Raw genomic sequence first — 23,788 nt, 5'->3', positions numbered from 1 at the left:
CTTTTATATACAGTAGGAAATAAAAATGTGTGACTAGTGTTGATGAAAATCCAATTAGCAAGCAAACCGAGAAGATTAAAAGATAGTTTTATTCTAACATGGGGGACAGACTCTCAGAAGTGCTGAGAACTGCTCCTCCAGTCAGGAGCTGGAGGTTCAGTTTCATACATTTTTGAGAGAAAGACTCATGTCTCATACTCACAAGTTAACATTATACCCAAAGTTCACCAGAGCTGTTTTGGTCAGGTGTGCATGCAGAGTAAGCCTTTAGGTCAGTGCAACCCCCTGACAGGATGAGAAAGAAATACTAAAGTTAAAAATCACAGTGGTGGTATCAGAAGAGAGGGACCATTCCCCCCCAAATTTGTTTATATCCTCCTGTCTTGCGGAGGTCTGGTTAATGCAGATGTATATTGCACAGTAGGAAAGGCCCATCACAAACGGGCACATACTATATGTGTTTCAGTCCTGAGTTGGTCTGATTATCCTGCCACAGAGAAATTTATGACTTTCCCATTTACTAGGAAAGTTATGACCAACCTAGATAGCATATTCAAAAGCAGAGACATTACTTTGACAACAAAGGTCCATCTAGTCAAGGCTATGGTTTTTCCAGTAGTCATGTATGGATATGAGAGTTGGACTGTGAAGAAAGCTGAGCGCCAAAGAATTGATGCTTTTGAACTGTGGTGTTGGAGATGACTCTTGAGAGTCCCTTGGACTGCAAGGAGATCCAACCAGTCCATTCTAAAGGAGATTGGTCCTGGGTATTCTTTGGAAGGAATGATGCTAAAGCTGAAACTCCAGTACTTTGGCCACCTAATGCAAAATGTTGACTCATTGGAAAAGACTCTGATACTGGGAGGGATTGAGGGCAGGAGGAGAAAGGGACGACAGAGGATGAGATGGCTGGATGGCATCACCGACTCGATGGATGTGAGTCTGAGTGAACTCTGGGAGTTGGTGATGGACAGGGAGGCCTGGTGTGCTGCGATTCATGGGGTGGCAAAGAGTTGGACACGACTGAGCGACTGAACTGAACTGAACTGAGCCTTATTTTGATTTTTGCTTCATTGTGGTGGTCTGGAACCAAACCCCCAATATCTCTGAGGTCTGTTTGTATCCAAAGAGACCCAGAGAAGTTCAGGCTCAGGAGTCCACAGCTGGAAATGCGCTCTCTCCACAAGGGACCGCAGCACTCGGACAGCTGTGGTGAATGCCAGGTGTCAGGGCTAAGGGATGCAGAGGACACGTTTTCCCCAAAGCTCGAAATCCAGACCACACCACCACTGGGACAGTCTGTCTAAGAACAGATGACTTCCTCCTGCTTTTGCAGTTTTATTACAAAGGGAGCTCATGGAGCTGAATTTATCTACACATGGGTTTTGCTCTGGAAATCTGCAGCTCACTCTTGGGATTCAGAATTTCATTCATTCAATCTACGGATACTTACTGAGCAGCAGCACCCAGCAGTGTTCTGGGAATAGAGCATGAACAAGACAAATAAGGTCCCTGCTTTCATAAAATTTTCATTTGGGTTGGGGGAGATGAATAATCAGCAAGTAAAGAGATGCATAAACAGGGTAATTTGCGTAGTGATGTGTAGTTAGGGAGACAGGAGACCAGGGAAGGTGATGGTGGGTGGAGAGGTGACATTGAGCTGGACAGTGTGAGACAGCTCTGGTGAGAGCTGGGAAAAGAATATTCCAGGCAGAGGAAGATACAAGTGTGGAGATTCCAAAGATGCACAAGCATGAGATTTTGCAGGAACCACCAGAAGGTACTTAGGGTGAGAGCCCAGTGGGCCCTGGAGAGAGGAGCACACAAAGGTGGTGGGAGGGTGGACAGGAGTCAGCCCAGGCAGGGCCTTGCGGGCCATGGTGGTTTTAGTTTTGTTCCTAATGTCATAGGAGCCACTAGAAAGCTTGGCAGAGGAGTGACATGCAGAAAATGCTCTCCCAGAATGTGGAACAGGGAGCTCAGTTCACGTGAGAAATGGACAGGTGTGTACCTGTCCATGGGATGGAGAAAAGTGAACAGATTCAGACCTATTCGGGGGTATAAAGCTTTCAGGACTTACTGACGGGTTGGAAATGCTTGCTAACATGTGGCTTTCTGTTACAGCAGCCACTACCCCCACCCCAGCCCAACCACGAGGAGCCTAGCAGAAGTAGAAACCACAAAACGGCCAAGCGTGAGTGTGGGGTCACCCTCTCTTGCCCACCTGCCCTCCTCCCCCAGCCCAGTGCTCTTTTCTGTGAATTGACTTCAGTCTCTTTCCCTTCCAGTCCCTGCTCCTTCCATAGACAGAAGCACGAAACCAGCCCTAGATCGTTCATTAGTTCCGTTTGACAGAGAGCCCTTCACACTAGGTTGGTATCTTTCATATTTGTCGCTCAGTGATAGTGGCCAAGAAGAGGTGGGCACGGGTTGGCAGCTGAAGAAGAACAACAACAATAGTAGCTGACTGGTGACTCAGCTGGTAAAGAAGCTGCCTGCAATGCAGGAGATCTTGGTGCCATCCCTGGGTCAGGAAGATCCCCTGGAGAAGGGAATGACTACCCACTCCAGTATTCTTGCCTGGGAAATCCCATGGACAGAGGAGCCTGGAGGGCTATGGTCAATGGGGTCTCAAAGAATTGGACACGATCAAGACACTAACGACACAAAAGCAACAAAGTGGCCGCCATGAATGCATGCTTACTGCGTGCTGTTCACGGGCACCGCCTCATTTCACTGTCGCCACAGTCCTAGGGAGACGGGACTGTCAGAATCATCCTCGCTGTACAGAGAAGGAAACCGAGACACGAAGAGGTAGCTTCCCAAGGTCACTCAGATGTCAGGTGATGGGGGTGGAGACCCAAGCTCAGAGCTCCTGTCCTGCGCCCTGTGCTGAGCCTGCTTCTCCACGGGCACCATCTGTGCACACACACCCATCACCTGGTCCTCCTGAAGGACGACGGGCAGGCATCTGGGCTAGGAGGCAAAGGCCAGGGAGAGCTGTTGTTGGCTGCCTTGGCTGCTAACTGAGCAGCTCACTGACCAGAGGGACGTTGCTTTTTCAGAGCTGTCTACTTACTTATAAGGTGGATGCTCTATAATGAGAAAATACTTAGTGAAACTCTAAGGTGCTATTCAAATGTCAGAGTTGTCTTTTGTTGTGTGTATCATTGACCAAACTGTGGGTATACTACAGTCCTTTCCTCCAGAATGGATTCAGAGTATTCTTGGATGGCAGCTACCTCTACTTAAAGCTATCTTTAATTCCGTTCTAAAACTTAGCTACAGTGTACTGAGCACTTACTATGGGGCAAGTGCTTCAGCCACCACAAATAAGTTATAGTCATCTCTGGGTGTCTCCAGGGGGGCCAGTTCCAGGATCCTTGTGGATATGAAAATCCAGGGATACTCAAGTCCCTTATATAAAATGGTGTAGTGTTTTCATATAACTTCTGTATATCCTTCCATGAACTTTAAGTCGTCTCTAGATTACTCATAATACCCAATACAATATAAATGCTCTGTATGTAGTTGTAAATACAATATAAATACACATACATGGTTGCCAGTGCATGGCAAATTCAAGTTTTGCTTTTCAGACCTTTCTGGAGTTATTTTTTCCAAATGTTTTTGATCTGAGGTGGGTAGATCGTGGGTATGGAGCCCATGGATATGGAGAGCTACTTCCACATTGTCTCTAGTCGTCACCCCATGCCCACAAAGGGGGCTGCATTATCATCCCCACTTTGCAGATGATAAAGCTGAGGTTCAGAGAGGTTGAATTAATTTCCCAAAATTGCAGAACTAGGTGCAGGATTTGAATTCGACTTGGATTTGAACCCAAGTCTTTCTGACTTCAAAGTGGGTGCCCTGTTCTACCACGTCTTGCTGCAGTTGGAGACCCTGGACTTTCCTTGCCGGGGAGCTCTGGGGAAGGAGTTCTGAGCCTTGAGGGATAAGGAACCTGGAGTCCAGCCCCACCCTAGCCCTTCTTCAGCTACATAGTGAGCAAAGCATTTAGCCTCTGTGGCCTCCGTCCCCTCTTCTGTCAGCAAAATGTCAGTTCTCGGATTTGGTGCTGAGCTTGCTACAGTTTCCCTGAACTGTGTCATAGCTCTGCTGGTTCATGCCAAGCTATGTCAACTATCCGAGTTTAAAATGGCCTGTGGCAGACGGCTGGACACATTGTATGAAGGCGAAGACAGAGACTGGACTTCAGACTCCAGCCCTGCTTACCTACCACGAGCCGAAGTGTCAGAAAATTGTAATACTGATGTCAAATCTTCCAGGGTCACTTCCTATACAAAGGTTACCCTTTTAAAATATTTTTGTTTTTATTTAGTTTTCTTTTGAAAGACAACCTTTTCTTGACAGTACTAGCTCTACCCTTGAACCCCTTATCCATGATGCTTTGGGAGAATTAACCTCTTAAAATGCTCAGACTTTTATCAGGAGGCTCCTAACATGCCCTGGGAATATGCATAAACCGGCAGACGTTTTTCAGAAAATCTATTCAGGCCTGATGATATAAATCCGTTTCCTGGGTATCCCTCTAAAGTAGGGTTTCCATATCAAACCAAAATTTTATAAGTAATGAACATTTTTATACCATCCAAACTACTCAGGTAGTCAGCTCTTCACAGTGAGACAAAATTCTTAGGACATATTTTGGGCTGGACATGTATTCAGTCTTTGAGGAATAAATTGTGTCTCAAAAATGCAGCTCCACTGTTACAGGGTGTTGACTGAGCTGGGAGGTGGATGGAGGGGAAGAAAGAGGAGCTATCTAACAATTCTCAGCACCCACTCAGGGTCATTGCTGGCCCTGTGTATAAATTGTCACCTGATCCTTAGAGCAAATCTACGCAGTTTAACACATAATGCCCATTTTACAGGTGAAGAAATTGAGACTCAAAAAATTTAAGTGACTTGCTCAAAATCATACAAGATTTGCATGTAAACCTGGCTGAATCCAGTTAACTAATGCTTTTATTACATTGAAGACATAGGGTATTACTCTGGGAACTTCAGACAGAAGAAAAAATACATTGTTTTGAATGATTTTGCAATGCACGGTTCTCAGGTACACCTGCCATTTCTTCAGGAAGCCTCCATGTCATCTGTTACAAGAGAAAAGTAAAAGAAGAAAAGGAAGGGAGGGCGGGAGGGAAAGAGAGGGAGGAAAGAAAGAAAGAAAAACAAAAGCCAAAGCAAAATGATTTGCAGCCCACCGGAAGAATCTCCTGAAACTCTGAACCCCAAATTAAATTTTTTTCAGGAACTAAATGCCATACCTTATGCAATGGCAAGTGGGCCACAGGACTGAAGGAAGACTGACCCCTCCGTGGCAAATGAGTTTATTTCAGATATGCAAATAAACTTGGGCTGTACAGAGCAGCTCTTGGCCAATGAAAGAGGCACAAAATTTCAGGAAGGCATTAATCCTTTTCAGCATCAGTTATATTAAAACATTTTGGAAAGAAGCTCAGAATTCACGGTGCTGCTTGCATGTACACAGCACTACGTGAGCCTTGCGTGAAGTCACTTAATTTGCCTGAGACTATAAAGTTAGGTGCTCTTGTAAGGGACCCTCCAGGTCTAAAGCCTATGATTCCTCAACGTGTTGTGTGTGTTAAGTCACTTCAGTTGTGCCCGACTCTTTGTGACCCTAGGGACTGTAGCCTGCCAGATTCCTCTGTCCATGGGGTTCTCCAGGCAAGAACACTGGAGTGGGTTCCCATTCCCTGCTCCAGGGGATCTTTCTGACCCAGGAATGGAACCCGAGTCTCTTAGGTCTCCTGCATAGGCAGGCAGGTTCTTTACCACTAACACCACCGGGGAAGCCCATGATCCCTCAATGCTTAAACCCAATTATCCCTCTTAGGGGCTGGGATTCAGTTTCATCAAACGTTTCAAAGCTTAGCTGTTACATGCAAGGCTTATCTGCTGTTTGTAATTTACAGGAAGGAAGCCAATGATTTCTGACAAGGTGAGTTTTCTCCTTATTTTGTTTTGTTTGTTTCTGCTCCGTGTTGTATCTTGTCCTTGTTCTGTGGAAAGTGCTGAGAATACTCACGTATCTTCTCTCCTGCCTTGCAGTCCTCGGTCCTAGGGGGAAGGTGAGTGACTCTGGGTGCCTCTGTGTGGGTACAGGGCATGTGCTGTGTGACTCTGGTTTGTTTCTCATCCATCCTTTCTCTCAAAACCGCAGGCCTCCTGGGGAGCATTTGCCCAAGATACAAAAGCCCCCATTACCGCCAGCCACGGAAAGGCATGACAGAGGCAGCCCCCTGCCAGGGAAGAAGCCACCCGTGCCAAGGTAAGTGTCTTCTGTTGCTTGGGGTGTGGCACAGAAGGGGTGACGTGAACTCCTGCCTTGGATCAGTTAGCTCCACGTAGGGACCCAAGACCATGGTGCTCCTGGGTGGGAGTGGGCTCATTTTGCTGCCGGGGCTTGAGAGATGTTCAGGCTTCTCAGGTTGGATGCAGAGAGCCTGGGTCACTTTACAGGACAAGGCGATTAGCACAGAGAGGCATAAACAGATGGTTCCTCTGGAGCACGGGAACAGCCCCGTTTGTGGAGACCTTCTCAGCCAGTCTGATTTTTGGTTGAATTTTCCTTCCACCGCAAGGGGCAGCACTGCACCTACCGTTTTGTAACGTGCAGGCGGTGGAGAGGACATCTCGGTAGGTCTCTGTGAGCAGCTTCCTCACCGCTCAACCACATTTTATAGTGGCAGAGCACCCGTCAGCTCTAACATTTCTAACTTTACTGTGCAGTCTCCAGGGACCTATTAACCAAATGGCACAAACATCGCTGGGGTAGGCCCAGCTCTGCTCCCTACTAAGGAGAAAACCAAGGCTTCCATCAACCTCATCTGCGCAACCAGGATTCAAAATTATGATCCTTGCTTGGCTAATGTGAGGATGAAATCAGGGCCGGGGCTAGGGTGCACTGGTAAAAACCTCAGCAACTGAGTTAATGTTTTAATGGTATATTCTAAAAAATCAAAATGAATGCCAAAAATATCATAGTGAACAAAATAGCAAAGTTTTAAATAAACAACAAGATGAGATCATGTGAATCACTGATCGGGAGGCAAATTGCCAGCAAACTGTCCTCCTCGGGCCCCTCTCTGTGAGGACACGACGCGAGCCCATGAAGGCTGCTGCCCACCACAGGTCTAAGGTCACCACCACCAAATCTGCTTGGCCAGTTTGTGCGTCTGGAAAAAGGGACCAAAGCAGCAGCTTTTCCCAGCTGTCTTTCCTTCACACCAAGGGTGAGCCCCAAGGCGGCTGTTCTCAAACATCAACAAAGGAGCGTGTTTCCTCAAATGCTTTTATTTGCTTGGAGAAACATCCACTCAGGGAAATTTAATAGCTACTAAAGAGTTTGCTGACTAAACCTTTTTTCTTTAATGTAATTATTTGCTGCAGTTGCAAAACAGAACAGAGGTTTGCCTAGCTCAGCTCACAGTAATGACAGAATGTTGAGTCTTCTAGCCTCCCTCTCCCCTGCTTTTCTGCTGGGTTTTTTGGGTTTTGTTTTTTCTTTTTTTTGCTTCCCATTTTATTACGGCTCAGTGGGTTTGATTTCTCGATATTAGATTAAGTGGAACTATTTATATTCTTTGAAACTCTTTATGCTCAGTTCTTTTTCTTTGCCCTGATTCATTTCAGGCATATGCGGGGACCAGAGAGAAGAGAAAATGTAAGTACAGAATGTCATTTGGTAAATGCTTGGAAACCAGTGTAGACTCTGCAGAGGTCGAGGCTCTGTCTCAGCCTTCAGTGAAGTCCAGTGCTGGAAGCCAGGCCTATGCACAGTAGGCTCCTGAATACCGGTGTCTTTTGGGGTCTCCGTCTTTCCCTCCTGCACAGAATATTGCATGGCTTAGCTCCTGTCCCTCTGAAGGTTCCTAGGGAGGCTGGGTTAATTGCAACCCTATTACCAGGTGGTAGTGAGCAAGGGGAGTGGCGAGTAGGTAGAAGGGAGGATAAAGTAAGGCATGTTTCAGAGTCTGGCCTCCCAGAAAGTCTCTTAAGCCTCTATTTTCCCCTTAAATACCTCTATGGCCTAAGAAAGAGAGGAAACAGCATTTATGCAATGTATATTGTGTACATGTTGCCAACCTAGCTACTTTTGACTGACTGTTTGCCTAGGACTGCTCAGTTTTAGCAATGAAAGTCTCATGTCCCAAGAACTTCATCAGTCTTAGGCAAATGAGGACCAGGACAGTTAATCATTCCAATGTTACATTTTCTTTGCATTGACTATCCCTAGGAGGAGTCATTGTTTCCCTTTCACTAACAAGAAATTGAAGTTTAGAAGGGTAAGATACTCATTGCAAGTTGCACAGCTGGGAGATAGCCAGGATTGAAATCCAGGTCTGCCTGACTTCCTCTGTACTGTAAACTGCCCAAAGAAGGCCATCACACCTGTGCCGTGCTCAAGGGCTCAGTCCATAGGCACCTGGTGTTTCGTAGCTCTATGCTAAACGGTGCGCTTATTCCAATGAAGTGCTGAGATATAATGGAGATAAAATGCAGATGAAGTGCTAAGATATAAGATGTAATGGATATGCTCCAGTGTGCTAAGGGGCATATGATCACAGGATGCGCTACAGAGGAGAAGTGAAGGAAGAGATGTATAAGGGTTGAAGAGCTAAGTGTGACTTCTTAGCAATGTGGTCATTGAATGATGGGGAGACACAGGATAGTCCCTCCAAGGCAAAGGTCAGTGCCTTCAGCCTCAGGAGTGTCCTGACTAAGGCAGGCATGGGCAGTGCCCATGGAGCCTGTGGGAAGAGTGAGGACAGCAGATTGGTTTCAGAGCCACAGGGGCAAAGAGGAGAGAAGGTTGAAAATGAGGGTAATATCACATTCCCAAGGATCCTTATCTCTGGAAGGATTGACACTTGTTGTCATGAGAACCTAGAAATCTTATGTCTTGACCAGAGGAGACATGGTTGCAGGAGTGTCAAAGACCAATTTCATTTGGGGGATTCCATAAGTCCATGTGTATCTATCTGTGCAGCCCTTTGTTAGGATTCCTTCCCAGCTGGCCAACCTGGATGAGTGAGTCTGGCTATTCCATCTTGCCTCATCTCAATGGTAGGACTAAGGATAACAAACTTTTATCGAGCACTCAAACATACCAGGCACAAGTAGTAACTAACTTAATCCTCTCAACAGCACTTGAGGAAGGTGCTCGTTCATCGCTACTGTCCGAGCCTAACAAAACAAGTCCAAGTTGACAATTCTGGTCTACTAGTCAATGGCAAAATTATTTTTGCCTCTCTGAACATCATTTCCTATCTAGGGAGTAGAACATAGAGCCCCTCCCTTATCTATTTCAGAAGGCTGTCCTAAAGATAGATGTGCTGCACCAAGTGGACACTCTTTGGAAGCTGTTTTCAAATCATAAGGCTGTATAAACTTGGGCAAACTCCGGGAGGTGGTGAGGGCAGGGAAGCCTGGCCTGCTGCAGTCCAGGGTTGCTGTGAAGAGTCAGACACGACTTGGCGACAGAGGAACGACAAGGCCACGGTGCTTTGAACCAGAGTGGTCAGTGCAAAGCCGAGACCCGGAGAAGGTTAGGCTTTGGGTCAGAGGGATTAGGTGTGAATCAATTTCCGTAACCCTTGGCAAGGTAGGAGTGCTTCTTGGGCAGCGTGTTTTCATTTGTAAAATGAAAATGTTAAATTCTTGAAGAGTTGCTTGAAGAATTGGATGAAATATTGCCTATGAATCTTGGGAGACATAGTAGATATCATCATTATTATTATCTCTAGGGCTGTTTAGACACTTCAGAACCTATTTTAAGTATATAAAGAGTGTTTCAGATTGGAATGTCTTTAAATGATTGTTTGTATTAAGAAATCATAAATTATTTGGCAAGTTCTACTGTCCACAGTACCTTTATTGTGGAGACACGCAACTGCTAAAGAAAGAAAACAGAGGCATTTCTGTGATTGAGAAGTACATTTTTCTTTGAGAAATTGTGCTTTGATGATAAATTAATATCTTTTTTTTCTTCCCCTTACCAGGATGAAGATGATGGTATGTTCAGAAAGACTTTCTTACAACTTGTAACCTTTCCTTTAGTTTTCTGTGTTCAGATGGAATTAGTTAGTATAGCAACTCTGTAGAATCCATTATCATTGTAAAATTAGTATTGAGCATATGTATGCCAGTTGGTATACTGTATAACTATAATAAAATGGAATTACTTGGCTGGATTACCAAAAAGAACTGCTAAGTTCATGTATAACAGTGCAAACTATTAATACTTACTAGTGCAGCAAAACTGAAAATCATACATACAGTATGATAGACAGCATTGGGTAAAGGATTACTAACTGTATATGAATGACATGGCATAAAATTTGTCTTTCATTTAAAAAAAACTTGTGAATCATTTCTGAAATTCATATGATTTCTAACTGACAATTTTCTGACAAGTTAACACTTCAAAAATGAAAAAAAAAAGTGTACTATGAAGAATGATGGAGAATGGCAGCATTTGAAACTGTGTTCTGAGGTGGTAAACCATCGAGAAAAGCCCTGTGGGGTGGGCATCCACCCCACCTCTTCCTAATGACATTTCATCTTTTGAATGTTTGTATCTCCCTTTACACTAGCTGTTTCTAACCAGGGAGCAGTTTGGGGATATATGTTCCTGTGACACTTGGATTCTGACAATCTTTCCTTTTTCTTTTCCTCTGAAGTACATCAAAGACTTCCGCCCCAGCCATCACCTCTCCCCATGACCTCCAACACCTTCCCTTCAAGATCTACCAAGCCATCGCCCAAGAACTCCCTCCCATTAACTCACTCGTCTGGAGCCTTCTCAGAAAGGTGTGTGCTGAATCATTCAGTTCTAACCTAGCATAACGTCTGGGGCCACTGACGTTGGGGTTGAGGAAGAAAGAAATAAGCCACCAGTCATAGGGTCAGAACATTTTGGGTCTTAGGAAAGAAAACCAAACTGAGCATAAAGAATGCACAAATGCACATATTAACTCACTGCTGTTTTCTGTGTTGTGTTTGGGGAGAAGAAAGGTACAGAATTGCCTGCTCTGTCATGGCCCCAGACAGAATGGACTCTGGCAGGAAACAGGGAATGTTTTTTACTCTGTAGGTTAAAAACAAACAAACACTCAAGAAGCCCAATTAATTACTTGGAGTTCACCCTCCTTGGATGGGAATACCCCTCCAGTGCACCTTGCACTTGGCAGGTGTGGAGTATTCACTGTACGGGCTCTGTCCCCAGCAGGTCTGTTTTCTCAGCAGCAGGAGTATTTCTCAGGACCCATGAGGAGGCAGGCTCTCCAGAAAGAGAGGCACAGACAGGAGGAAGACTCAGGGCATTTCTCATAAATAAGCCCTCAGGCTATCTCCCGGCACCCCCGAGGCTTCACCCACCAGCCTTTCCAGCTCCTCTTCTCCTTTACTATCCAAAGGGAGAGGCCTAGTCCCTACCCTAAGGATGGAAGGAAACTCACCCACCAGTAAGATCCTTCCACTCTGCTAGGTATCTGGAAAGAGTCTCAATTTTTTTCATTTACCCCGGGTGCCTCTTGCTCTGATTTTCTGCTTCTTCTTCTCATTCTTCCAGTTGTTCTTCTGCTGCCACGTCTGCCACTTTCTTATGCCACCTCATCCCACCCTGAGCCCCGCCCTATCCTTCATTCTTTCAAAACACCACTCGCACGAGCTTTCTGAACAAAGCAGGCCTTTATCGAAAGTTTGGCCTAAAGGGTGGGGAAACTGCTGCTCAGTGTGGAGCAGACAGGCTTTCAGGGCCTCCCACTGGCCCTCCTCCCTCACTGTCCCCGCAGATGCAATTACTGTCCGCTGTAGCACTGCCGAGCCCTCTGTTTCTCATGCCCTCCCCTCTCCTTGTAGACCACTAGGCTCTGGGGATTCAACATCCCAAACAACACGCCCATGGAATATATTTCCCTAACAGAAAGAGAAGCGTTCTCCCAGAGAATTTGAGTCGTGCTCCAGACTCCAAGTCCTCAGACTGCTGCTGCCTTTTTAAAGAGCTTTTAAAGCTCTTCATGCCGTTCTCCTGTTGCTTTTGTTTTTTGTCTTGAGAAGCTTGTTAGACTCTGGCATGGTCTTCCTGAGACAGGAGTGAAGTATGTTCAACAAGTTCCTTCTTTTTGCCCTTGCCCTGCCCCCGTGGTTTCAGGGAGGGGGTGAGAAGAGCCAGAGAAGCAGCATTTCCCCAGTTCAGGCTCCCTCTCTGACCCCTTAACCCCAACCCAACTTAAAATCTGTTCTTTTTTTGCCTCCACAGTAACAGTAACTTTTCGCAGAGTGCCTCCCTGCCACCATACTTCTCTCAAGGTTTGTACTCCGGGCTCTAGTGACCTACTCTAGCCAATATGCTGTCATGACCGGATGTCCCAAAGCCTTTGGCATAAGTTTTGTTGTTTCCTAAAAGCATCTGACTTCCTTATTCAGCACTTCCTTAATCAGCACTTCTGCTTCTGAAGTGTACCAAAGGTTGCTGTAGTGACAGGATATGCCACACAACAATACCACCACCACACAGACGCACACACACTCTCCCGCAGGAAGGTGGCCGTGGCCTTTATCTTCCCACGCAGAACTTGTCTTCCCTGCTGTTTTTATATGATGCTTAGGACAGTGCTAGCTTTCTCTGTAGTTTTGATTTCTATAATGAATCTAACCTGGAGTGCTAGTTGAGGACCATGTTTAAAATACAGATTAAGGGACCCCAACCCGCAGGATTCTGAAACAGTAAGTCTGGCTGAAGACCTGTATTTTTTAATAATACCTCCTTTGGGTGTCCATGGTAAGTATTTCTTGAGAGAGTCCTCAAACTTTAAAATGCATGAAAATCACCTGGGGGCGATGTTAAAATGCAGATTCTAATCAGTGGGTCTTGGATGGGACCCAAGGTTCTGCATTTCTAGCAAGTTTCCATGTGATTCCCAAGTTCCAAGTTCCCAGCGGTATTGCTGGTTCATGGACCACTTCAAGCAGACACAAAGGCCTACACGGTAGGACTAGCTGTGTTTATTTTTTATCCTTAAAGACTTGCAAGTGACTAGCACATGGTAAGCACTTTAAAATGTTTGTTGAATGACTGTCAAATGACTATGGAGAGTCACCCAACTCTAGTAAACAATTTTTTTTTCTCATGCTAGGAAACACATCTTGTGTTACCAGATTTTCTGATTTCAAGAAAAAATAGAAATATGGCTTTTAATGTTAAATTACCTAATTTTTAAAGGTTGACTTAAGATTTAAAAATTCTGTGAGGAAAAAATAAAACACTTTTTTTTTTTTGTAGTCATGTACACATGCAGGAACACTAGTATTGTTATAAACAGAAAACTAATAAGTTTAAATTTTAACTTAAGAGTAGACTCTTTTTTTCAGGAGCATGTCTATTACATTTATTTGGGCACATCATGCCATATATGTATGAGATTCTACTGCTGACACCAGTGAAACCCACTGTATTTTCAATGTTTCCTAAACATTTTAGGATATAGTGTCCTTATTCACTACATGGCTTCCACAGTCCCCGCCCTCCCCCCACCCACCCCTCAGTGGCCACAACTCATCATTTTGTAAAACTACTTTGGGTCCCTTGCCTGGTCCGTCCAGGCATCTGAGCTTCAGACACTTCACTTCTAGCAGTATATCCCAAAGTAAATTCCATAGACCCCTGCTTCTATGAGTTGGTGACAGAGATTATTAATATAAACAGTTGGCTTTTATTATTTTTTTGAATATAATTATCCCTTTAATACAGGAGAGGGGATTGGTTCCAGGACCCCCACTGATAACAAAATCCCAGGATGTTCAAGTTCTTTGTATAAAATGATGTAGCACAGTTGGCCCTTCACATCCACAGACTTGGCTAACCCGTTGGCTGAACCAATCTGTAGTTGGCTGAATTCACCGATGTGGAAGCCATGAATGCAGAGGGCTTATTCTACTACCTTAATCAAAATTGATCCCTTTTTTCCTAAGAGTGCCAGGACACCTGGTCCTCAGTCTAACCCACTGGTTGCCCCAAGGTCAGGAAGACAAAGGATGTGCTTTATATTGGCCACAAACCTGTCCCAGTTCCCTTGAGGACCTAGATATTAAGGGTGGAGGGTGACGGCAATGAAAAGTAATATATTGTCTGTCATGAATAGTGACTTTGTGGTGCTGACCTGCAGATGCAGATAGAGAATAATTCCTCAATTCTAAGACAGCCATGCCCTATAGACCTTCATTCCATGACTTTCTCATATAGCTAGATTTCATTCCCTCAACAAACGTTATACAAGTGTCTGCATGTTGCACTGCAAAGGTGAGCATGGGGAAGGTCTGTTCAGGTGCTGGGAGCCTTAAGAAGGAAGATCAGCAGCTCAGGCCAGCCCCATCTGCATCGCGAATAATCCTGACTAGGAAGACCTGGACTTCAAGTAACTCTCCCCTCTCAGGGGCCCTGGGGCCAGCGATTTACCCTCTGTGGTGTATTAGATGTGTTAGATGAGGTGACAGACCTGGTGCAGAACCACCCGGAGTGCTTGCTAAATGCAGATTCTTGAGCCTGGGTGATTCAGGGTCCCCCTGGAATTCTCTTTTACGCACAGTCATATTTGGGAATCGCAAGTTCAAGTTCTGGCCCTGCCACTAAGACACATGATTTGTTTAGACTCTCTGAACCTTTGTTTCATGATATCCAAAAAGAAGACAATACCCACCTTGTGGGGTTGCTGTGAGGATGGAAGGTCATGTACACAGGTGCCTTACTCAGGGCCTGGCCAGAGCAGTGCTGAAAAAATATCTGTTGAATCAACAAACGAATGATGCATGAATTGTTAAGAGAACATTCAACTCACGGAATTTACCAGCCTGTAATAGCTGTTCTGGCGTATAGAGACAGGCTTAGCAATTGCAAATCAACACAATCAAACCTTTCCTGAGATTAGGAAACACATTCTCTTGAAAAATTTCATGGAACTGTCAACAAGAAAAACAAAGCATTAGAGAAGGGAGGCACAAGTGCTGGGTAATTTGCAGACTCCGACACAGGCTTCCTGACGGATCAGATACTGTCAGGGCCTCCTTCTGTGTGAGTCTCACAGTTCTGCTTCTGTAAGAAATTTGGTCACGAACAGCAGGTAGTAAGCGCTGGCTCTGAGAGCTAAGAATATTCTCAAGGTAATTTCACCTCATCTCGGGTAAGTCACATTTCTTTTTGTGAAAATGAGAACATAATTATCTTCACCTCCACACTGTTACCACTTGATGGTATATACGTAAGGTGCTCAGTTAAGCAACCAATCAAATATGTGGTGTAGTGTCTCAGAATTTCACTGGCATGGCTGCGGAACAGGGCCCGAGCAGCCCTTGTGGCTTTGAACAAGTGAAAGTTATTTTGGAAGCTGTGGTTTCTTGAAATGTTAATTGCTGGGAACAACTGCAAGGGCATTGTGGGGGGTGGGCAATGATGGGCTATGACTAGTGAAAAATTGCTTCAAGTAAATTAACGTTCAAAATGCTATACTTTCAAAGGCCCCGGCAACAGACCACTTCCCAGAATGGAAGGCAGGAACTTCTCGCCAGTTCCAAGCAAACCTAGATCACAATCCCCTGGGGAAGAAGAGGTAATAAGGCATATGTTCATATTTTATTTCTACACCAGCAAATGGATCATCAGAATCTTCCACTGAATACTCCCCTATACTTTTATTTTCTTTTAGTCTTAATTTTTTTAGTGAAAAATATTGAGAGGAGAATTCAGTTGAAAAATAGGTTCTTTTTCCTTGATGTTCCTCTTCCAATGGCAAATGTGTGTTTCACATTAAACAGAAAAATAATTCTATTTTTCATCCATTTCTTAGTTTATGACATAGCATAAGTCATTTAACTGCTCATTAACCCAGTGTTTTTCATTAAATATATTATTATTCTAAACTGAAGAAATTATTACATCTGAATCTTTCCTGATTAGAGACTCGATTATCTATGAATGCTTATTCACCTCTACCTTGGGAATGAGCATATGATAAAAAGCAGTTCACATAAAATATCTTCTATTTAGCTTCACCTGAATGATTCTATATTCAAAGTAATAACACAAGTGTTTCAAATTTCATGGAACTGAGGTGGTGATTTATGGAAATGATTACTTGGAGGCTTTTTTTTTTTCACTTACTTATGTAACTACAAAATTTATTCCATTTTTAAAAATTTGCATTTTCAGAATTCATTAAATGAAGACTGGTACGTTTCTTATGTTACCCGAACAGAGGCAGAAGCGGCTCTTAGAAAGATAAACCAGGTACTGTGCTACAGGTTTATTTTTTTAAGTATAAATAGGAGAAAAGAAATGGGACTGATTTTTCCTGAGTACCAGTGATGGGCTTTAGATACTGGCTTCAAGCTTGCTTTTCATAGCTGCTAACAACTAACAACAGATTTTTATTTTTACAACCTGTCTTCCTACAGTTTGGATAGATCATGCAATGAAACAAAACCCAGGGGATGCAGTGGTAAAGAATCTGCCTGCCAGTGCAGGAGGCACAAGAGGCTCGGGCTCTATCCCTGGGTCAGAAAGATCCCCTGGAGGAGGAAATGGCAACCCACTCCAGCATTCTTGCCTGGAAGCTCCCATAGACAGAAGGGCCTGGTGGGCTACAGGTCATGGGGTCTCAAAGAGTCAGACAGACTGAACATACATTGTGGGCTAGGAATTCTGCTGGGTGCTGTTCATGCTGTTATACCAAAGGGTACCAATTAGTGCCAGCTTCTCACCTACTAATGTCCATAGCAATGACTCCTAGGACCCTGGGAAAAATTTAAATTAAGGTAGTCATTTGATTGAAGGAATCTTAGGAGATTCTATTAATGAAAATGGTCCATCTTTTCACAGGAATCACACAGCATCAAAAGGAAACTCTTTCCCCCAAATTTCCGACATCTTACTAGTTGTATCTTCCTCTTGACACCCAATTGCCATCCATAGCAACGTGGAAGAACCCATATTGAGACAGAGAACAGCAACTTGTTGTCCTTTTCCCTAGAAATTTCTAATTGTCGTTTAATATTAAAGGTCTTAAACCTGATCTCCTGTCTTCCGGTATTGAACACTAATCTTAAACCTATATATCAAAGATCCTTCACCTTTCGCATTCTTCACATCTCGAGACTACAACAAAAGTCCTCGAGCCTCAAGCTTGGTTGCACTTTTATTTATTTATTTTTTTTTAATGATATGAAGTGATTAGTGTTCATCTCCCCATCTTTAAAAAAACATTATTTATTTTTGGCAGTGCTGGGGCTTTGTTGCTGCTCAGGCTTTCTCTAGTTGCGGTGAGTGGGGGCTGCTCTTCCTTGCGATGTGCAGGCTTCTCACTGCAGTGGCTTCTCTTGCCGCGGATCACAGGCTCCAGGCACAGAGGCTCCGCAGTTGTCGCTCCCCAGCTCTAGAGCACCGGCTCAATAATTGTGGCACATGGGCTTAGTTGCTCCAAGGCATGTGGGATCTTCCTGGACCAGGGATTGAACCCATGTGCCCTGCATTGGCAGGCAGATTCTTAACCACTGGACCACCAGGGGATTGCACATTTAAATCACCTGGGGAGCATTAAAAAAAATTCTGATTTTACCCAGAGAGATTCTGATTTAATTAGTCAGATTAATTAATTAAATTAATTAATTTAATTAGGGATGCTATGTGGGCTCTGGAAATCTTCAAAACTTGAAATTCTGAAGTGAAGCCAGAGCTATGAATCCACAGGTATATTTGTCTAAGACGTTTTGACTAGAATTTACTCATTCAACCTAGAATGAAAAAAGAACAAAGGAAAGGCATTATTGCAAATTGATCATCCTGATTTCAATACACAGAAGAAGGAGTAATTTAAAGTTCTTCCTAATTCATTCTATTTTAATATTAGATCTTTATAGTATATTATAATATTACGTAGCTAATTTATGAAATGAAATTTTAAAGTATAGGCCAGATCACCACATTATTTTGGTAAATATCAGGAAAAAAGGATGATCCACATTGGGTTTTTTTCAGGTGTTTGATGATGAAACGCAGTATCTGGGCACCATGAGGTTTTAAAATGGGTACATGTCTTATGTATTTGGGTGTATTCTGACTTTGACCGTGGAAAGAAAGTGCATAGAATTAACTTTCAGGAGCAGGAAGAGATATCTTTAGTTAACCACTAAAGTCCTTATTTTGCTGGCCCTGTATCCACTCAACCATCTATTATTTGTTTTATTATTGTAAAAGAGATTCCTTTTTCATTGAGAGACTTCAAAGAGATCTCTTTGAAATTTGGGAATTTCTCTAATCTCTGCTGCCTGCTTCTTGACAACCAAGAAATCCATGATACATGGGACTACTGCTGTTTGGGGAGCTAACTGTTCACTAAATTGTCAACTGGTAGGTTTCAAGATCTCTAGAGGATTGTCTGCTGCTCTTAGAGGCAACAGAAGTATTGACTTTTGCTACTTCCATAATAACAAGAATTTATCCTTTTAGGACGGCACTTTCCTGGTTAGAGACAGCTCTAAAAAAACAATATCCAATCCATACGTTCTCATGGTGTTGTACAAAGATAAAGTTTACAACATCCAAATCCGTTATCAGGAAGAAAGCCAAGTTTACTTGTTGGGAACTGGACTCCGAGGGAAAGAGGTAAGGGTTTCAAGTTGTCAAACTTCCCCCAGTTTTCTGCGTGTGCCTCTCTGCACACTTACCTGCACGGAAGCTGGCTGTGGCCTTCTTTGGGGGTCCACACTGCCTGGGAACTTTAGGGTTAAGTTGCATTAGTGAAACCCTGCATTTGCTGGAAGGAGACAAAATGTTAGCAGTATCTACCTCTGCCACAGTGTCTTTTTTACATCTTTTATTCCAACTAGTCTAAAATCACATGCGTAACTTAAAAAAAATGTTTAAATTAAAAATATCATTAGATGGTGCCAAAGGCAAGTCCTTTCTATGACACAGAAGTGAGTTAAAGTCACCTCTGTGACATGATTTTGATGTAAGGATACAGTGTATTTATAAGGCCGTGTCTTAAATGAACATCTGGAAAAATGACTTGGGTCATTTCTCCCTAAAAATGGAGATTAGGCCAGTGAAGGTGTGCAAATTGCCAAAAGCATTTCCCTCTGTTTCCCCAAGGTGTATATTAGTCCCTTTTGGGGTAGTAATGAGAACCGTGTAAAGAAAACCTTTCAGGTCTGCTTTTTGCAAAGGAAACTATGGCTCAACCTAATGCTTTTTTAAGTTCAAAGTTCCAGGAGGAGGATCAGCTGTATCAAACATTTCCAGAAGGAAACACAACTTACCCATAACTTCTACTTCACTCCAAATATTTTTAAGTTATGATTATGTAAACCAGTAGAAAAAACACATGATTTTGGTCATATGTTTGAATCACTGGTTCGGGGTGGGTAGAGCTGCATCAGAGAAGGCAATGGCATCCCACTCCAGTACTCTTGCCTGGAGAATCCCAGGGACAGGGGAGCCTGGTGCGCTGCAGTCCATGGGGTCGCTAAGAGTTGGACACGACTGAGAGACTTCACTTTCACTTTCCACTTTCATGCATTGGAGAAGGAAATGGGAACCCACTCCAGTACTCTTGCCTGGAAAATCCCATGGACAGAGGAGCCTGGTAGGCTGCAGTCCATGGGGTCGCTAAGAGTTGGACACGACTGAGAGACTTCACTTTCACTTTCCACTTTCATGCATTGGAGAAGGAAATGGGAACCCACTCCAGTGTTTTTTCCTGGAGAATCCCAGGGACGGGGGAGCCTGATGGGCTGCCGTCTATGCGGTCGCACAGAGTCGGACACGACTGAAGCGACTTAGCAGCAGCAGCAGAGCTGCATCGGTCCCGTAGAAGCAGAGATGTCTGCCCTCCAGGATCTCTACTAGGCTTGTGTGGAAGCACACAAATACAAACCTCTCATTGCTGTTGCCCTGGAGGGAGGCACCTAGAAGAGTAGTCTTGGAGGAAGTGCACAACTCTGTCTGGGGTACCTAGGTAACGTCTGACTCATTTCTAAATGGACGGATGGGGGTTTCTCAGTTTGGCCCTCAGGGAAAGGGTGATACAGGTAATGCACAGAGGGACTCGCTACAGCGCTCTTGTGCGTGTGGAGGTAGCAGTGGGAACACAGCAGATATCAGGAGGGAACTGTTATGCCATACTGCAGATACCATCTTCAGACAGCAAAGATGCCGTCTGACCTCCTGATCCCTTGTATCTCCTAACATTATTAGCGATTTAAAGGAGGGACACAAAAACCAAAACCAAGTCACAAGTAGAACAGTCTTCCTGAAGTCCAATGATTGGTGTCCTTATAAAAAGAGGGAGATAAACGATGAGGCCCCATATTCAATAGCCTATGATAAACCATAATGGAAAACAATATGAAAAAGGTATACATGTATCCTAATCACTTTGTTATACATCAGAAACTAACACAACATTATAACTCAACTATACTTGAATAAAAAATAAAAAACAACAATCCTAAGGTAAAGCTATCATAATTAGACTCTCCCTCTATCTCTCTCTGTATATAATATATATAACCCCCTACATGAAGTTAAATAACATATACATAAATACATACTTGTCTTTTATCCATAGTATGTTGAATGTTGGTGAAGAATTTTTTTCAAAGTTCCACAGCAGAAATCATTAAAATCTTTGCCAAATTTTATATAGACTGATAATCCTTACAGTACAAGAGGTAGGATATTATGCAGATTAAAAAAAAAACTGCGAAATTCATGCTACACATTCCAATGCTGATTTCCTTCCTATTTTGAATCTTTCAGGACTTTCTGTCTGTGTCAGATATTATCGACTACTTCAGAAAGATGCCGCTTCTGCTTATTGACGGGAAAAACCGAGGTTCCAGATACCAGTGCACGTTGACGTACTCTGCAGGTTATCCCTAGCAAGTTAGCCAAGCAAACGAACCTTCCTCCTGCCTCTGTCCCAGCGTGGGAAGATCAACCTTGGTGAACGGTCAAACCCCTAGGGCTGAATTGAACGCCTTCAACACGAACATAAGGGTTGTGTCCTTTCACTTATGAAAGTGTTTGGAATGAAGACTGTCAAATATCCCATAATTTATTTATTTTTCTTCAATGTTTGTAAAGCACATAAGTAATAATGTTCACACTTGAAGTCTAACAGTGCACTGTAATGATTCATTTTAAAAACATGTGTATTTTTGAATACCCATGTCCCAGTACATTAGTTGGCACACCTATAGGAACAATTTGGGGCAAGTTTAGAAACACTGAAATGGTAACAGATTTTGGTAACACATGAAACTGATTTTTTAACTAGCCAATCCTTTGTCAGTCAAAGGCAATCATCAATTTTATATGTATAATTTGAAATTACTAAAATTCAGTTTCTTGGCAGCAATAATTTAAGAAGCTTCAAAAGATATCATCCTTTCTTATTTCATGTTTTTGCTGGAGGGTGGGGATTTTTGTATACTTTTTTTATGAAAAAGATAAATGCATGTTGGAATAACTTCGTGGAATTAAAATTAATTTGCCTTCTGCTTCATTTTTTGGTTCCTAAAACAACTTATTGACTTTTTAAAATTATTTAACTATTATTTTCCTGTTTTAAAGCAAATTTAAGCTATAAATACCAAAAGAAAACATTTTAAATTTAGAATGAGGCTTTGGCATCAAATACACCAGATTTAATTTCATCACATCTGACATCCTCATCCTATCTCTTCCACCTCCACCCAACTCCAAAAGTATCAAGTGATGTGATTTTTACCAACATCTTCCTGGGAAGATGAAAGAGCAATTTATGTGTACATGGAAAAGTTTAATCAGACTTTCCAATTAGATACCTTTCTTCTATTTTTATCCCCCCTGCCATCTGTCATAAAGCCATTATCTTCACCCTTCCCCAAAAGCCTTTATAAATTCTTCAAAGCAATTCAATTCTTTCCTTCAACTTACATATCTCATTTAATAAAAAATAGTAAGCAATTTCACAAGACGAAAACTTCACATTCACTTAAATTTCCCCTTTTGAGGCCTTGGTTATTATTTCACAACTTGTATTAATAATAAAATTTTTTGTCTTCTTGGTTTTATCCATGAGTTTTATAAGCCACAAATAATATCTTGTACTTTCATTTTCATGAACTTTTAGAAAGACCACTGGAAGAGATACTGGAAGTCATCTAGTTAAAAGTAATGATTTGCCAAGATAACGAATCTGTGGAGACTTTTAATCAATGATGATAGACAAGATGCTTCACAAAACTTCATCCTTACAAACTAGAAGTTCTCAAATCAGGACCCAGAACTCAGGAATTCTAAAACTGAAAAACCTGCATCATTTACAACGTGTTTATTCAATAGGATATTCAGTGAGCATTTATTTCATGTTTATTCTGTGCACTGAGCTGGGTGCTGGGCATTGAGCATAGAAAACTCTACAGGTTCTGGTACGGAGTGAGCTGACCTCGCACCTTGCTTCACAGTATTCTATACTTAATGTTCAAAAGTTTCTAAAATCAACAACACAGTAGGTTTCAAAGCAACTATCTTGTAGTGAATAATGTTTACAAGGTAAAGTGAAAGTGAAGTCGCTCAGTTGTGTCCGACTCTTTGCGACCCCATGGACTGTAGCCCACCAGGCTCCTCCATCCATGGGATTTTCTAGGCAAGAATATTGGAGTGGGTTGCCATTTCCTTCTCAAGGGGATCTTTCCTACCCAGGGATCGAACCCGGGTCTTCCGCATTGCGGGCAGATGCTGTATCGTCTGAGCCACTAGGGTAAACAAATGCGTATTATTTTAAGTTGCTGTTGGTGGAAAGGGGTAGAAAACCTATTCCACTGCAATAACTGAAATGAGTTGTGAGTATCTGACGTTTTTATGACAAGTATTCTTCCTCCCCTGCTTCAGGCCATGGCAACTCTATTCTTTTGGTGGGGCCTTTCTTTCTCTAGAGGGTTTCCCAGGTGGCTCAGTGGTTAAGAATCTACCAATGCAGGAGACGCAGGTCCGATCCCTGGGTTGGTAAGATACCCTGGAGGAGGGAATGGCAACTCACTTCAGTATTCTTGCCTGGGAAATCCCATGGACAGAGAAGCCTGGTGAGCTACAATCCATGGAGGTCAAAAAGAGTCGGACACAACTGAGTGACTGAGCAGGCACGCATTGCTGCTTTTCCACTGACCTGGCCTATATCCCAGCCTCCCCAAACACAGCTGTTCAGAACCCATCTTAATTGAAGCTGGCCCAGTCAAGATCCTTCTCTGGATTGTTAAACACAGAGGCTAAGACAAAGGATCCCTCTTTTCTCTGGGGTCTCCAAAAGATAATGCTGTACACCCACCTCTATTCTCTTCTACCTGTTACATGACGTGATGAGTTTTTAACAGGAAAGGATATAGACCAGTGCACAGAAACAGAACCAGGGCAGAGAGATCTGATGAATTAGTGAAGGCCCTGAAATCTATCCCAACCATGGACTTTCAAGTCACATGACCTAATAAATGATTTGTTTGAGTTGTTTTGGACACTTGCTACCAGGAGACACCTGATTAATATAAACCCATACATTTATAATTTAGTAACTCTCTTTCAATCTAAGCCAGATTCAAGCATAGAGGATAGGATGAGCAGTGCTCCATGGCCAACTTCCTATGTAATACTCTTGCCACTGGTGAAATAAATTAGCCATTTCTTGGAACATTAAAACAAGAGCAT

At 43.1% G+C, this 23,788-nt stretch overlaps 1 protein-coding gene across 12 annotated transcripts in view; it reads left to right on the top strand.

Annotated features, from left to right (window-relative positions):
• LCP2 (lymphocyte cytosolic protein 2) overlaps nucleotides 1–22,161 on the top strand; it is a 47,822-nt gene extending 25,661 nt beyond the window's left edge. For 9 of the 12 annotated variants that reach the window (XM_070774485.1, XM_070774489.1, XM_070774494.1 and 6 more), the window contains 13 exons: nucleotides 2,125–2,194; nucleotides 2,289–2,372; nucleotides 5,964–5,989; nucleotides 6,100–6,119; nucleotides 6,212–6,319; nucleotides 7,684–7,714; nucleotides 10,053–10,065; nucleotides 10,734–10,863; nucleotides 12,314–12,363; nucleotides 15,565–15,656; nucleotides 16,256–16,333; nucleotides 18,551–18,706; nucleotides 20,864–22,161. In XM_070774485.1, the coding sequence (XP_070630586.1) occupies nucleotides 2,125–2,194; nucleotides 2,289–2,372; nucleotides 5,964–5,989; nucleotides 6,100–6,119; nucleotides 6,212–6,319; nucleotides 7,684–7,714; nucleotides 10,053–10,065; nucleotides 10,734–10,863; nucleotides 12,314–12,363; nucleotides 15,565–15,656; nucleotides 16,256–16,333; nucleotides 18,551–18,706; nucleotides 20,864–20,986 (981 nt within the window). In that variant the 3' untranslated portion in view covers nucleotides 20,987–22,161. Of the gene's footprint in view, nucleotides 1–2,124; nucleotides 2,195–2,288; nucleotides 2,373–5,963; nucleotides 5,990–6,099; nucleotides 6,120–6,211; nucleotides 6,320–7,683; nucleotides 7,715–10,052; nucleotides 10,066–10,733; nucleotides 10,864–12,313; nucleotides 12,364–15,564; nucleotides 15,657–16,255; nucleotides 16,334–16,924; nucleotides 17,118–18,550; nucleotides 18,707–20,863 lie in introns of those variants that run through there. The other 3 variants (XM_070774486.1, XM_070774490.1, XM_070774493.1) reach the window with 2 other exon arrangements.
• The last annotated feature ends 1,627 nt before the right edge of the window (nucleotides 22,162–23,788 follow it).

The sequence above is a fragment of the Bos indicus genome, chromosome 20 (genome assembly GCF_029378745.1).
Source record: "Bos indicus isolate NIAB-ARS_2022 breed Sahiwal x Tharparkar chromosome 20, NIAB-ARS_B.indTharparkar_mat_pri_1.0, whole genome shotgun sequence".
In the NCBI taxonomy this organism is placed as follows: domain Eukaryota; kingdom Metazoa; phylum Chordata; class Mammalia; order Artiodactyla; family Bovidae; genus Bos; species Bos indicus.
This window is presented reverse-complemented; position numbering and strand designations above follow the sequence as displayed.